The sequence below is a fragment of the Lytechinus variegatus genome, chromosome 18, assembly GCF_018143015.1.
Source record: "Lytechinus variegatus isolate NC3 chromosome 18, Lvar_3.0, whole genome shotgun sequence".
NCBI lineage: Eukaryota > Metazoa > Echinodermata > Echinoidea > Temnopleuroida > Toxopneustidae > Lytechinus > Lytechinus variegatus.
In genome coordinates, this window is record NC_054757.1 from 15,990,651 (window position 1) to 16,006,931 (window position 16,281).

At 35.7% G+C, this 16,281-nt stretch overlaps 1 protein-coding gene across 2 annotated transcripts; it reads left to right on the plus strand.

Moving 5' to 3' along the window:
* The first annotated feature begins 4,597 nt into the window (after positions 1–4,597).
* Positions 4,598–14,429, plus strand: LOC121431700 (vesicle transport protein GOT1B-like). Of its 2 annotated transcripts, none has more exons than XM_041629355.1 (6): positions 4,598–4,635; positions 7,676–7,755; positions 9,729–9,820; positions 10,404–10,582; positions 11,657–11,738; positions 13,303–14,429. In XM_041629355.1, the coding sequence occupies exons 2-6, from the start codon at positions 7,731–7,733 to the stop codon at positions 13,339–13,341; spliced, it is 417 nt and encodes a 138-aa protein (XP_041485289.1). In that variant the 5' UTR covers positions 4,598–4,635; positions 7,676–7,730; the 3' UTR covers positions 13,342–14,429. The 2 variants fall into 2 exon arrangements, with proteins under 2 accessions (XP_041485289.1, XP_041485288.1); XM_041629354.1 differs by having other exon boundaries at positions 4,616–4,640; positions 7,684–7,755.
* Positions 14,430–16,281: the final 1,852 nt, after the last annotated feature.

Sequence of the window (16,281 nt, forward strand, 5' to 3'; positions counted from 1 at the left end):
TTTAACACAAGGAATTGTCCTTGTTCTTTTTTGTGTCAATCGTGTGAAGTTCAGTAAAGTTGGTTTAAATACTGTAGAATTCAAACAATGAAAAAGAAAGAAATGTTGCGTTATAGGGACAACTTCAACTCTCTCTCTCTCATTCGAATACCACTGGGCTGTGCATAATATGTAGCTGTTTTGTGAAACCATTTCAATACTTTCCAAATTGATTTACATCCGATTTTGATGAAATTTTAATGATTCAAATCAACCCTTTTTGTTGGGATGACTTGACATCGTTTAAAAGCCGTACCTTGTGTCAGTGCATGGCCCTATAAGGGACGCATCCCCCCCAAGATTTACCTTGGCGTGTTTGCGTGTGTTATTCTCCATAGGCAGCACCCCTGGAAATCTGGTAGGAAAACTAAATATGTACAAGAATTGTAATTAAAATCACCTTCATTTTTTAGCGGACCCCCCCCCTTTTTTTTTTACTTATCAATTTTTTCCTGGAACAAAATCAGCTTTATTTTCTTGCGAAACCCTTTTTTCGTGACCAAAATGGCCTTCTGTTTGGAGTAAAAATCTTTTTGGCGTGTAAAATTTGAACCAGCACTCCTGTTTAAAAATCCTACGAGCAAGCAACAAATTTGACACAATTTTAATTCGAAAAACAGATATTGTGATGGATTTTCAAAATTTAACTAGGTAGAAAATTATATCACATTTTATAATTTCCTTTGTTTTTCTCCCTAAGCCTTTCGTTTGTTTTGTTTGATCGTGGAACATTTTGAAGGTGGGGGGGGGGGGGTGCTGGCCCCTAACCAGATACGCCAGTGATCAATACCTTTCACCTCTGGGGAACTGAATTTGTTTTTGCTACCGTTATGAATTTTCTTTTAAGGGATATATATCAAGGAAGAATGATAATGATTTACGTATAACAGCTGTTTAATTACTTTATAGATTTTCAGTTCAATATGACGTGAATATCAAAGTATTTCAGGTGGAAAGTAAAATATACAATAATAGTAGTAACAATTTTATATACCGCAAAATCGCAAAATTGCCTCTAAGCGTCTAAGAGAAAGGAAAATGAAGTATAAAGGAAATAGAAATACTTTGCACAACAAAATGTATCAAAACTAATATTACAATTTACAATTTTCTCACCAGATCATGAATAAAGAAATACCATCAAATGGGTCACTAAGTTTGACTTCAATAAATAACGCGATCGCGAAGTGCGAGGTGAAGTTTTATATTACACTGACCTGAAATAGAAACATTTCAAGGATTCTTGGTACTGATTCATCAGGAGAATACATTTTTCACTGATCAACGATGCATGCGCGAAGCGCGAGGTGATTTTTTTTTAGTATTCATGCCTGAAAACGGGACATCATAATCAATTTCTCTCACTAAAGAAAATAAGCGAGGACGAAATGCGATCTGAATATGAAAATCCGAAAAAGAATCGTTTTAAGCGGGGCTTTTCATGTAGGAAACCGTGCATTAAAGAATCTCACGAAATGAAGAATGATAGCGCGATGCCCTAGCTGAAAATTTTTGAGATCGAGGTCCTAAAATATGAACATCATGAAAAAAGCAAATATAGCCCCCGAAGTGATATGTCTAATACGAGAGCGAAGCACGAGCTGATTTAAAAATATTATAACCAGCACTGTTTCTATAATAAATTTTTAAATATCTACGCTTAATTTATTGAGAATTACATAAAAACTAAATTTTGTTGTTTGAGAATGTAAACATTTGTTTAAATAAAACTACTGTGGGCATCATAGTCTAAAGAGCACTGTATTATAAAAAAATAAACAGCGATTTTACTGTTTATTTACCCGAAAAGGATTAGGGGAGTGCCGAGCGCGACCTGAAAAGGGGACATTGTAATTAGAGTTTGAACCATCGTTGTGCTATAAATATATAGTTGGGGATGGCGGGGCGATTTTTTAAAATTAATATTTCCTTCGACTCCTCGAATAGCTATAACTTCAGGCGTGGATCCAGGAGGGGGCCGAGCCGGCCCCGCCCCCTATTTTTGACAACCTGCAGAAAAAAAGTATACTCTTTAACTCGATAGAAACTATGAAAAACAGAAAGAAATGATGTGTAATTTACAGCCTCGTAACGACCGGCTCGATCTCGAAAAATTAAGAAAAAGGTGAGGGGAAGAATTGGAAAATAGACTTAATATGAAAAAAATTCGCTCGCACTTCAAGCTTTCATTATTTTGTTTGATTTACACAAAAATATATCAAAATTTTCAGCTCGCGCTGAGCGCTCGCAGTGTTTGATTTGTGAGATACCTATCCTCTTTGGAATTTCCTTTCAAAATTTGTCAAAATGCTCCTTTATCATGTCAGTATATCAAAAAATTAAGCTCGTGCTTCGCGCTTGCATTTAATTGTTTGAGACACACAGCTTGATCTTTATCCAAATGAAAACGCGCTTAGACTGTCCAGTTTTCAGGTCAGATTATCAAAAATTTTGAACTCGCGCATCGCACTCTCATTATTTAATTGGTGATCCTTGTATCCTTTTCATTAATCACTAAAAACAGTCATAATTGAGTCCCTTTTCACGTTACTATAAAAAAAATTGGCTCGCGCTTCGCGCTCTCATTTTTTAGTTGGATACTTATCTTTGTTCATGATTATAAAAAATGCTGAGAATCTTCAGTTCTAAGGATATAAAATATCTAAGAAATTTAGCTCGCGCTTCGCGCTTGCATTAATACAACACGAGATACCCTATCTTGTTAATAACAATGACAGCTAACATATCCTTAAAACTTCAGTCTTTTGTTAGGACTACCCCCTGAAAAAATCAGATTATAGCGGCCAATCGAGAAAAATGTTGATGAAAATATTTTTCGGCCCCCCTATTGGCGGAAGCTGGATCCGACCCTGATAACAGCTGACCCGCCCCCTTTTTTGAGGGGGGGGGGATATTCCTAAACTTAATTAAGTTAATGTTTAAGTATATTTTATCATAGTGTAGTAGGTTACACGGTACACCATCATGTACCTTTCTTGGGTGGTCAGGACAAAATTATAATCCTACACAGTCAGTCGGCAAGCCCTGAAAAAGTGGCTTCTTTTATTGATATTCATGATTAGAGGGTTTTTGCATTGTTAATGAGCTTGGTGCGAACCAAAACACCTCTTTTTATTCGGCCATTGCTGCTCTAAATATTGACCAAATTTCATGTTTTTGGTATCTTTGTAAAGAAGAAGAATCATTCTTTTATGTCATGTGTTTGGATTTTTAAAAGAATGTTGTAATATAGGGAAAACTTTTGATATAAAACATGAAACAAAATATTTTTTTCATGCAACAAAAGTTGTTGTTTTCACACTTAATTTCTGTTTGAGCACAAATGATTTTTAGATTATGATAAAGCTGAAGATCTAAGCTTTAATATGATATAATTTTTATAAGAAGATGTATTTTAGATGGGTCAGCAGCCAGCTTTTCATAGGCCAAGTACATTTAGCAGCTAAAAAACAAGAATACTGCGCTCTGATTGGTTATAGAGACCACATACCCACACAAATTCCAATGTTCCCCACACTGGGCCTCTGCAAGGTCACACTCACCATGTGGTAATCTCTTCAAATTACCCGCGCCTGTTGTTGTGAAAACATTATTCAGCCAATCAGAACTCTGGATTTTATGTTACTCAGAAATTTTAGAAATCTCGTCTTGCATCTTTATGGAAAAAGCTGGCTGCTGACCCATCTAAAAGATGCCTCATATCAAGAGTGACATCAAGAAGGTATAGAGTTTGAGGTTTCTGATGATATAAATAATGTTGGTACCTAAAACACAAAATGTTGCACAATTTGCAAGTGAAAACAGAGGAAGAAAATTCTGTTCGATGCATCTTTTCAGGTAAAAAATTAACTTATTTATCAGAATATTTTATTCAAAAAAATGGCCAATATATAAAAGTAACATTTACTCTTCCCCATGGTACAAAAATAATCAATTTTACTCAAGGAGAAAGTGGTTAAATTCTTTGAGAAAGAAAGTCTCACAATTCACGAGATTTTGCAGGGACAGGAATTCAGCCACGAGAGGACTTGGATAAATCTTGCCCATTTGCTCATTATCTCAGGGGCTTGCCGACTGACTGTACAAGAGTTGAATTAAAATCCATTTGAAAACACATTTTCAGTAATTCAAATTATTGTTGTTTAACTAGACACTTTTCAGTATCAATGTTAACGTCATCGAAAAAGGATTTGCAAATATGTTGATTAACTCAAGTAGGATTGTAACATCATTAATTGGCATCTGGATTAATTCATTGCCTATACTCTGGCGCAAGTCAAAATTTACATCCCTGCAAAGATCTACTCATTATCCAAGCGTGGAGACATACAACACAAATATAGTATTAACATATTTGGGAGAAGATACTCTTTCCATTTTACAGTGATTATGCGTTCAAGATATACCCCTTTCCTTTAAATTGGGGATTTATGAGAGTTGTCATATGTCAATTTTTTTTTACGGTATATTCCTAAAATGACATTTTGCCTTTTTGATTGTCTAGATTGGGTGGGTCCGATTGGGTGGTGGTAAATTATTTTGCGTTAGGAAAGATACCATAACTTATGAGGTGGCTTTCCCGTCACTGCTGGCTAGCGACCGACGGGTTTCCATTCTCAGCCGTTCTCTGATTGGTCAATTAAGGCAGTGCAGTGTCTGTGTGTTCCGTGTGTGTATGTGTGATGCGAAGCGTGCAGCACATGTGTTCACTGGACGTGAGGGCATAGAGTAGACACCCAGTCGTTTTCTTGATGTTAACTTTACAATAACAACGATCAGGGATGGGTTTATTTTGTTGCAGTGTGTGCATGTGAAGGATATTACAGCTCTTAATCAGCTGACTCTCTTTCCAAACTTAAAAGTGTAATGATAATTGCTACATTCCAATTATTTGATTTGTTTGTTTTAGAAAGGGTCTTTTATTTTTTACTCAGTCTATCAATCCTCTCATTGATTAAAGAGAGTCTTCACTTAATTGCGTTTCATTACATTAACAGCGGAATGTCCACTGTAATGAAAATGGAAACATGCCAGTCAATTGACCAGCATAATGTGGAAATGGAAACATGCCGGTCAATTGACCGATATAATATGAAAATGGAAACATGGCGGTCAGTTTACCATATATTTCACAGTATAATGAAAGTGGAAACATGCCGGTCAGTTTACCATATGTTTCAAAATGAAAATGGAAACATGCCTGTCAAATGGCTATATGTTTCAGTGTATAATGAAAGTGGAAACATGCCAGTCAATTGACCAATATGATATGAAAATGGAAACATGCCGGTCAGTTTACCATATGTTTCAGTGCATAATGAAAATGGAAACATGCCGGTCAATTGGCTATAGGTTTCAGTGTATAATGAAAATGGAAACATGCCGGTCAATTGACCAGTGCATAATGAAAATGGAAACATGCAGGTCAATTGACCGATATAATAGAAAATGGAAACATGCCGGTCAATTGGCTATATGTTTCAGTGTATAATGAAAGTGGAAACATGCCGGTCAATTGGCTATATGTTACAATATATAATATGTTCATATTATATTGGTCAGTTGATATCGAAAACTTGCATACAGTGTACCGGACATATAAAAACATAGCAGACGACGTTTGCAGACCTCGCGATCATCGTATGACTAGTGGTGCAGAATGTTCCATTGCGGCTTTATGGGGGAAATAGCATTACAGGGGGATAAAACGTCTTCACAAATAATGTTTCAGCGTTGATTCGCAATATCTTATGTCGATTTCATAAATTATCCTTACATTTAACATCATTTAAAGTGAAATGAATAAGCAAACTTAAATTTCAGACTTACCAATGCAGTGATCAGCTAGGATGCACCCCCCGTATACATAATGGACCCGTCACAACATTCAGAGACATATATCCAATTCAGAGAATAAAATTGATTTTTGTTGGCAAAAATAATGGTATCTGATATATTTATATCCATAGTTCGGACTGACAAGGTATATATATTTATATATTCCTAATAAAACGTTCAGCACTGCAATGGAAAGAGCTAGAAAACCGCTGTGACTCGAACAACACACCGACGTACACTAAAGCTCTGTCCAGCCCTATGTGTTGAATGCACGTCGAGTGTAGGTTTGCTCTTCGGACATCAGTATCACAAAGAAAATCTCCTCTGATTTGATGATAAAAGTGCACTATTTCCTTATTAACCAATCTCCATGGTTCTTTCATGAGTATTTGCCTTATAATGTGCCCTTTATTATAATCTGGGCGGAAATTCTTGATACCATCACCCAACGATGTGACGACGGATGTAATCCACCCGGGTACTATAAAAATGTCCCACTAACCCATTATCCCAATACATATTCCTGACTATGGATGGTTTTTAGTGATTTTAATGTAATAAAGTGCCATATTTCCCACCAATTGAATGTAAAAAAAAATATGGTCATCTGATAGAAGAAGTTATTAACATTCATTTCAGGGGGGCGGAAATTCTATCTGAATCAACGCTTGTCCTTGATACACATTTGTTTGTGAAAAAGGGGTATGATGCAAGGGAATTCTGCGTGTTATAAGGGTGCACGCGTGCAGCGAGGACCTTCTGTCCGCTAGTTTTCCATATGCCATGTTTCCATTTTCATTATACACTGTAACATATAGCCAATTGACCGGCATGTTTCCACTTTCATTATACAGTGAAATATATGGTATACTGACCGGCATGTTTCCATTTTCATATTATATCGGTCAATTGACCGGCATGTTTCCATTTTCTATTATATCGGTCAATTGACCTGCATGTTTCCATTTTCATTATGCACTGGTCAATTGACCGGCATGTTTCCATTTTCATTATACACTGAAACCTATAGCCAATTGACCGGCATGTTTCCATTTTCATTATGCACTGAAACATATGGTAAACTGACCGGCATGTTTCCATTTTCATATCATATTGGTCAATTGACTGGCATGTTTCCACTTTCATTATACACTGAAACATATAGCCATTTGACCGGCATGTTTCCATTTTCATTTTGAAACATATGGTAAACTGACCGGCATGTTTCCACTTTCATTATACTGTGAAATATATGGTAAACTGACCGCCATGTTTCCATTTTCATATTATATCGGTCAATTGACCGGCATGTTTCCATTTCCACATTATGCTGGTCAATTGACTGGCATGTTTCCATTTTCATTACAGTGGACATTCCGCTGTTAATGTAAGTGAAGACTCTCTTTAATCAATGAGAGGATTGATAGACTGAGTAAAAAATAAAAGACCCTTTCTAAAACAAACAAATCAAATAATTGGAATGTAGCAATTATCATTACACTTTTAAGTTTGGAAAGAGAGTCAGCTGATTAAGAGCTGTAATATCCTTCACATGCACACACTGCAACAAAATAAACCCATCCCTGATCGTTGTTATTGTAAAGTTAAAATCAAGAAAACGACTGGGTGTCTACTCTATGCCCTCACGTCCAGTGAACACATGTACTGCACGCTTCGCATCACACATACACACACGGAACACACAGACACTGCACTGCCTTAATTGACCAATCAGAGAACGGCTGAGAATGGAAACCCGTCGGTCGCTAGCCAGCAGTTTCCCGTCGTCATCAGTATTTTTTCCCAGAATAAAACACACATCTTTCAACAACATGTTTGAAGTTACTGATACTCAGAGTAAGTCTTAGTAGAATAAACCTTCCTCATGTTTTAACGTATTTTAATCGAAGTAATTTTAAGAGAAATAACAATTAACTTACGTAGATCTCCACAGCTACATCGATTCCAAAAAACAAGCGTGGTCCCATCTGCTCATATTTGTGTAGGGGGTAGGCCGTATGGCCCAGGGCCAGGCCAAGCGTAAATACAAACTCAATCTCAGCCGCCACTTGCCAGTCTCTGGTTGACTTAGCCAGGTGGCTTCTAGAGAGTAAAAATCATTTACTGACGTAAGGTTACTCTCATACGAAGCCAGGTCTTAGTTCTATTCTATACATGTGTGTAAACATTTGTTTTTACTTGCAGTTGCACGCCGCGCTGTTTGTTTTTACTTGCACGCTGTAACAGTGTAAGCAATTTTTTATTGGATAATGTACATACACTTGCATGCTGCACTTCACCAGTACGACAGTACGCCAGACGGTGGACTGTATTGTTTCCAGAAGAAGAACAAAAAAAACCCCTGAAACTTTCGCCCCTGAGATTTCGGTGCTAATGCAGTTTCGCACCGGCCGATTACCAGCACACCTAATCACCAATACTTGTTGTTACCAAATCATGTCATGACAAGTCTCTCAGTCACATTTCGATGTCAATATATCCACCACTTTTCAAAATATTGTGATCGGGAATGGCTGTATTTCGTCTTTGATCTCAACGTCGTTGATCGACATCGCTTCGCGGATCGCTTGGATTCACTGTGCACCGTAATGTTGATATGAACTGAAGTTAGCAACCAAATCATGCGAACATAGATTCGCATGCGGCATGCTGGCAGTTTGTTCACCACATTTTCGCATGATTTGGTTGCTAACTTCAGTTCATATCAACATTACGGTGCATGGTGAATCCAAGCGATCTGCGAAGCGATGTCTACGCCGTGTCGATCAACGACGTTGAGATCGAAGCCGAAATACAGCCATTCCCGATCACGATATTTTGAAAAGTGGTGGATATATTGACATCGAAATGTGACTGAGAGACTTGTCATGACATTTGGGAACAAATATTGGTGATGAGGTATGCTGGTAACCGGCCGGTGCGAAACTGCATTAGCGCCAGATTTCTACTTTACTTTCTCTTTAAAACAAAAGATCTAGCCATGGCCTAAATCATGTACATGGGATACTGGGATACAACTTCATTTCCGACATTTCTACGCTATGGATTTTATTTTTAGACAAGAATTCATTAAAAAAATGAGAAAATAATGAAAAGAAGGAAGAGACTTGCCCGATGTCTACGCTGCAATCTTGTTTTCTATTGTTCTTCACCCACGTTACACGACGCAAGCGTCTGTATCGCTCTAATTTTTTTTAAAGTATTAAATTTTACTGTGTAGTTAATCAGGACGTCCAGTGAAACAACCAACAACACAGAGACTGAAGCTCCAGTCTAAATGTATTAATGTTGTCTTGGCTTGACTTGCCTGGCCCTGGGTCCATTTTCAATGGAACAAATTTTAATTTAGTGAAGAAATAAGCTAGCAAGAGTGAGATTCAAATGCATGCTATTACATCATCCAGCAAGCAGCAGCACAGAGCTTTGACCCACTAGACCATAATTGAATTGGTGGCATTATTGGCATATTGGTGTGCATGCTCTATATTTTTACCTGTTTTTTGTTCATTATAAAGAATAGTTTTAGCTTTTTGGTAGGATTCTTGCCAATTTGAGGATTACTTAACATTTTAGCTGGTATCATTTAAATCTTCTGAAAGAATTACCATTAACTTATCATTTTGAATTTTATGTTGTTTCATGTGTAGAAACTGGAATAGCATCTAGTGGTTAATCTTCTAAAATAATTGACTCAATGTAATTTACAATATTGTTTTCTGTTTCATTCATAGAAATTGCAATAGCCTAGTATCATTTATCTTTTGAAATAATCTGTCATTTCAATTTTATTTATTCTGTTTGATCTTTAGAGATTGGAATCGGTCTTTCAGGCTTTGGAATGTTCTTTTTGTTCCTTGGAGTTGTCTTTTTATTTGACAAGGGATTACTTGCTCTTGGAAACGTAAGTTTTATGATATCATTTATAGATTTTGCAAATGAATATTTTATTTGTATCATGATATTAAATGTATTACGGTAGGCCTACTCTTGAAAAAAATATACTAATTTTTAAAAAATAATTGTATTTGTCATTTTGTTTATGTGGTATTATTAGAAGCAGATTAAAAAATAGGAAATGTTTGATTTCTGTGTTCACTTATGACCTACACTGTAAGTAGGAGATTCCTAAAGATTACAATTGTAGACTTTGTAAATAAAAGACAGTGTTTTTTTATGAAATCTCAAAGTGTAAAGAAGGAATAAGAGATAGTTAAAGAATTTCTCAAAAAAGGAAAGATTAATATAAACTAAGTAGGTGGCACATTGATGATCCCCCCCTCCCCCTTCTTTGTTAAATCTTCTACTGGCTTAATGTATGCCTGTACATGATCATTTGTATAAAGAAATGTTATCCAATTGATGTTCATTCATTATTTATGTTTTTTATTCTTCTATAATTTGATACGAACGGTTTCATTATTGATAGAGCAATGTTCTCTTTAATGTTGTTTTATTTTATCTCTTTATATGTCATTTATGAACAGATCCTTTTCCTCTGTGGTCTGGCATTTGTGATTGGTCTTGGAAGGACGTTCGCATTCTTCTTCCAACCACACAAACTTAAAGGAACAGGTTTCTTTCTTGGAGGGATATTCATTGTTTTAATTGGCTGGCCTTTAATCGGCATGATCATCGAGACCTATGGCTTCTTTGTATTATTTGGGTAAGAACGTGAGACGTGTGACCTTTATTCATGTTAGGTGATCTGGAGCCTGTTGCAGAAAGAGTTGCTTTTAAACGCAAGTCAAAAAAATCAATCGCAAGTCCCAAATGCGCGCTGTTGATTGGTTGAAAATCAAGTTGCGCATGATTTTTAGAGTTGCGATCGATTGCAACTCTTTCTGCAACGGGCCCCTGGAGCCTGTTGCAGAAAGAGTTGCGTTTAAACGTAAGTCCCGAATACAGGTGCTTGATTGGCTGAAAATCAAGTCGCGCAAGAATTTTCGAGTTGCGTTTGATCGCAACTCTTTCTGCAACAGGCTCCTGATAACCTCCCTATGAATAAAGGTCAGATGGAAAGATGAATTCAGAATGACTGCTGTTGTGTAGTTCATAATATCGCCCATGTGTCAGGAAGTAGAACCAGACAGTCTGTGGTCGATGCTAGAGGTCAAAAGAAGGTCAATTGTATTCTCCTGCTGGTAATTGTTACCTGCCACACCCAACCAACAATAAATTGTGAAAATTCAATTGTGAGATATTTGTTGAACTTTAAAAAAGCACATCCTAAACATTAAAAATGATAAATAACTTGATAAAATAGATTAACAATGACCCACACAAGTACTTAAACAAATGTAAAGAAAATTCAGTTTGGAAATGTAGAAGAAATTCAGTTTGAGCATCAAGGAATAAGGAGAAAACAAGGGTTGAAGTTTAGGGTTCACTCAAGCATAGTGTTTGCACACTTTTCAATCTCGATAAAACTTTCAAGTAGACTTGAAAAATTGATGTCAAATAAAGTCTTGTATCTCTTTTATTTCAACATTTAAAACTTCGAATTTGATGGTATGAGGAGGAAGAATTACCCTTTCATAAAAACAATTAATTTTTTTTTTTACTTCTTGAAGACTAAATTACTATTTCAGCTGTTTATAGAGACCCTTCACTTGCAACTTATTCATTGTTGATTTTGGATGGTGGGCCATTGGTCACAATTTTCATTATCAATAGTTGTGTGAAATAGATTATGTAAGAAGTTTTATATATATTTTCTGACTTTTCTCTATCTTTTCAGAGGATTTTTCCCTGTGGCAATAAATTTCTTGAGGAGAGTTCCGGTTATTGGAACGATAATGAATTTACCTGGACTTAGTGCTGTAAGTCTGCTTTGTATCATTATGTTATCCCTTTTTTAGTTGATTTCCAGTTATCCCACTTTAATTGACAAGTCCACCCCAACATAAAGTTGATTTGAATAAAAAGAGAAAAAATCCAACAAGCATAACACTGAAAATTTCATTAAAATCGGATGTATAATGTGAAAGTTATGACATTTTTAAGTTTCGCTTAATTTCACAAAACAGTTATATGCACACCCTGTTCCTTATGCAAATTAGGGGACTGATGACATCACTCACTATTTCTTTTGTATTTTATTGTATGAAATATTCTAATTTTCTCCCCATTATTTTGTCAAACAAAGTTTTATTTCTCCCTGAACATGTGGAATTAACCATTGTTTAATATTTTATGGTTCAGTCAAGTTGCTCCTTATTGTGAAATCTGTAAAAGTTGAAATATTGTATGATTTAAACAATAAAAAACCAAAGAAATAATGAGTGAGGGACATCATCGTTTCTCCCATTTGCACGTAATTAAATTGTGGATAAAAATATTTTGTGAAAAATAGGCGAAACTTCAAAATGTCATAACTTTCTTATTTTAAATCTGAGTTTGATGAAATTTTCAGCAATGTGCTTGTCTGATTTATCTCTATTGATTCAAATCAACATTTTCTGAGGTGGACTTGACCTTGAATGACTTATGGCATAGGGATTAATTATTGCCAATGAAGTATTACCTCATTTCAAGAAATACCTACTTCATAATAATATTAAATACCCCCATCTCTCTCCCTCTGTCTGTTTCTGTCTCCAAAAAGTGTAGCATTAAATTTGTCAGTTAATGGATGTGATATTGAAGGGTTCCAACAGTCATGGAAAATCCTGGAAAAATTTGTGGTCATGGAAAGTCAGGGAAAAGTCAGGGAATTTGGAAATTTGTCAAAAGTCATGGAATTGCATTTACCTCTTGGCTAAGGCAGCTTTCCAGTTTGTTGTATCTCGCAACTCTCATACTATTATGCAATTGTGATTGGTGTTCATGATTTCCATTTTTCCCAGTTTTGTGACATCCCAAATTCTACATAACTCCAGTGGCGTCACATGAAGTCATGGAAAGCAGCAGTTTAGTCATGGAAAAGTCGTGGAATTCTGTTTTCAAATTTCCGTAGGAACCCTGTATTAAGACAAAAATTATTGTAATTGGTTATTTGGTAAAATAAATACAAATTCTGAATTATCCAAGAAATTGTTCAATTGTATCGGATCAGACATGAAGCATTCTCTGCTCTGAATTGAAAGTCCAGATGACAATATTTATTTTTCATATACAGTGTTTACAGTATTTATTTTTTTCTTTACAATTGATATTATGGAATCAATGTTTTGTAATAATATTCTTATTGTCTTCAGAAAGACCTTTACAAAACCTTTTGATAATGAGTAAATAAGTGAAGTCGACCATGCACATGTAATTCTGTTTTTGTGTCAATGTTACCCACTTTTTCAGAATTATGTCTAGTGAATTTTTTTTTTTTACAAAATTCCATTGTTGTTCTTCGAGTTATATTGTCATTTTTCTTTAAAATTCATATTGCAGTTCTTCAGTAGATTTGAACAGCACAACACCAATGTATAACTCACCTAGATGATCCTGTGAGAATGTCAACATTCTGGCCTGTATTCTTGAAAGCTGCATAACTTAACAGAAATTTACACTTTAAAGAGCAACAACTACTATATACTATTGTGTCAAGGAAGACGTTTTAGCCAAATTCTTTCATAACAGTAGGCACTCTAGACATGTAGAATTCCAGTTCCTACAGATTAGTACAACCTTGGTCATCGGATTCAGTCGGACTTGCCCATGTTCCATTGACATTCACCACACCCTGGGGAGTATACCAGCTTGTTGCAAGGCACTCACAATGATGGACAATCTGTAGTGACTTTCACACCTTCTCCACTCCCTGGAGAGTATTTCAACCAGTTTCCATACACGGCACTCACAATGATGGACAATCTGTAGTGACTTTTACATCCTCCGCCACTCCCTGGGGAGTATTCCAATGAGAATACTTTTTGAGGTGCTGATAATGCTGGAAAAGAGTGATTTTCAAATCCTCCACTACTCCTTGAGGAGTAAACCATCCCAGTTACCATGCAAGGAGCTCACAATCATGGACAACTTGTAGTGACTTTCACAACCTCCTCCACTCCCTGGGGAGTGTTCTAACCAATTTCCATACATGATGCTCACAATGCTGGACAATCTACAACAACCCTTCTCACTCCCTGGGGAGTATTCCAACCAGTTACAATGTGAGGTACTCACAATCCTGGATACCAATCTATGATTCTTAATACATATCAGAGTTCTTCAACTTTGTCTGAACCTATGTCTGTCTTCATGTTCAATTTTACTTACCCCTTGAAATCAGTACCGATACCCAATCTCCAATAAAGTGACTTAAGATCTGTTTCTTTCCTGAATATAGGCCTGATAATTAGATAGCAATGTATGTTATTTGTGTAGATATATATTTGTAGGTTGTTTACTTTTACTTGCCCAGAGGAATGTCACATCACATGTTTATGTATTTTTACATGCAACTGTTCTTATTCTGCCCCAGGGGGGCAGCGCCAGGTATTTTGATGGGGGGGGGGGTAAGAAGATGACCCATTTTTTCTTCTTTATTGAATGAAAGGGGTAACATACAGTTACATGTACATGACCAATACTTCTCTTTTTTGTTGCTCTTTTAATTCTTTGTTTTTTTCTTCATTTTTCTTCCTCTTTCCTATCTCTTTTTTTTCTTGTTTTTTACTATGAAAAAATCAGAGGAGGGTTTGGTTGCCCCCCCCCTTAGAGTACCACCCCTTTAACAAAACTTGGTGCCATGACAATTTTGGGAAAATTCTCCTGAGAATATTTAAAGGCATGGACAGATGATTGATTTCATAATTCATAGAATGTCGATTTGTAGTTCTAGATAATTGCAAGTTTCTTTAATACCTCCTACAATCTCCTAAACCAGCATCTACTTATTAGCAACATACTTCTGAATGGATATGCAGGAGGGCATTTTTCACTTTGTTCATTTTAAATAAGCGTTTGGCACTGCAAAATCGTAAATTAGCCTTTAAAAGGGGCGTACGCTAGCATTTCGACATGCACTCATCCAAGTAAAATTGCATCAATGACCAGAATGCTAGAGCGAAGCAATATATAATAGAACCAAAAGAGACAATGGACGCTACACGACGAGCTGTGAGTGGCTGTGATTGGCTTCGTTCTAACGTTCCGGTCATTCATGCAATTTTACTCGGATGAGTGCATACTATGTTGAAAAGCTTCAGAATACTTGTTTTAGGCTATTTTACAATTTTGTTCATTTTGTTGTACAAGAACAAGGAAACATTTCTTTCTTTTAAATGTAGATAGAAATTCAGATATTTATTACCAATGCCTGTATATTCCAAAGCATAAACTCACAGAGCTCTACCAGTTGTGTTGTTGAAATTTGTGAAAAGTTGAAATGGAAATAATATATTTGGCATTTACTGAATATTCCCATTGTCATTCAGTTTTTTCATTTACTAAATTATACCTGGTGAGCGTTTCTATAAAGCTGTTCGTATATTGCGAGTGACTTTACAAAGAACTCACTGGGTGATCCTTGTGGTAAACGATAGGCACCAGATTTTCAATGGTGTTGGTGTAGTTTCAAAGAAAGGATCACCAGTCATTCGTAAAGTAAGTTACTAACAGCTTTATAAAATACCCACCGGTATTTCTTTAACATACACATAGTCTGGTACTTTGTTCATGTATGAACATCTATATTAATTATTATGTAAAGGAGTATGCAGGAAAGAACTAAATTTGTGAGATATGAAATAACAATGATTTCAGATTACATCTATCCAAGTGGGCTTTTACTAAAGACTTTACTGTTTACATACGACTGTTAACCCTTGAAAGCAAATCAACATTAATGAAAATCTTGGATATCCCATGATAAATGGTCAACAGTTTAAGTCATTGGTAACTTACAGATCGCTTTATGAACTGGCTGCCTGTATTCTATGATCTACATGTAGCATAAAATTATGACTTTTAGAGCTTGATAGGGGGGTCTTAGTAAATTCTATTTTCACTTCATGGTTTATTCAATTTTTTTTCTTCCCTTAAAACCCCCAACTCTTTTTACATTTTCACATATATTTTTCTGAACTTGTATGAGTACATTCCTTTTACATTTGTGTTTATGATTTCAAGAAATTAATACCTTTGTCCACAGTAATACATAATTGGAGCAATTCAAGCCTGTGTACATTTAGTCAGAGTGTAATACTAATATACATTACTAGAGGTGACACTTTAAAAGCAAATTTGTCAGACACATTTTCATAAGGAAATGATTAACGAAAGTTTTCCTGTTATTGTCATGAACATTATCTTTAAATTCTTTTTCTTCTAAGAAAGAGAATTAAAGGCATAATTCAAAATTTCATCAAAACTACTGTCAATGTAGGTGGTTCAATACACAAAATGATCAGAATTTTTCTTACTTTG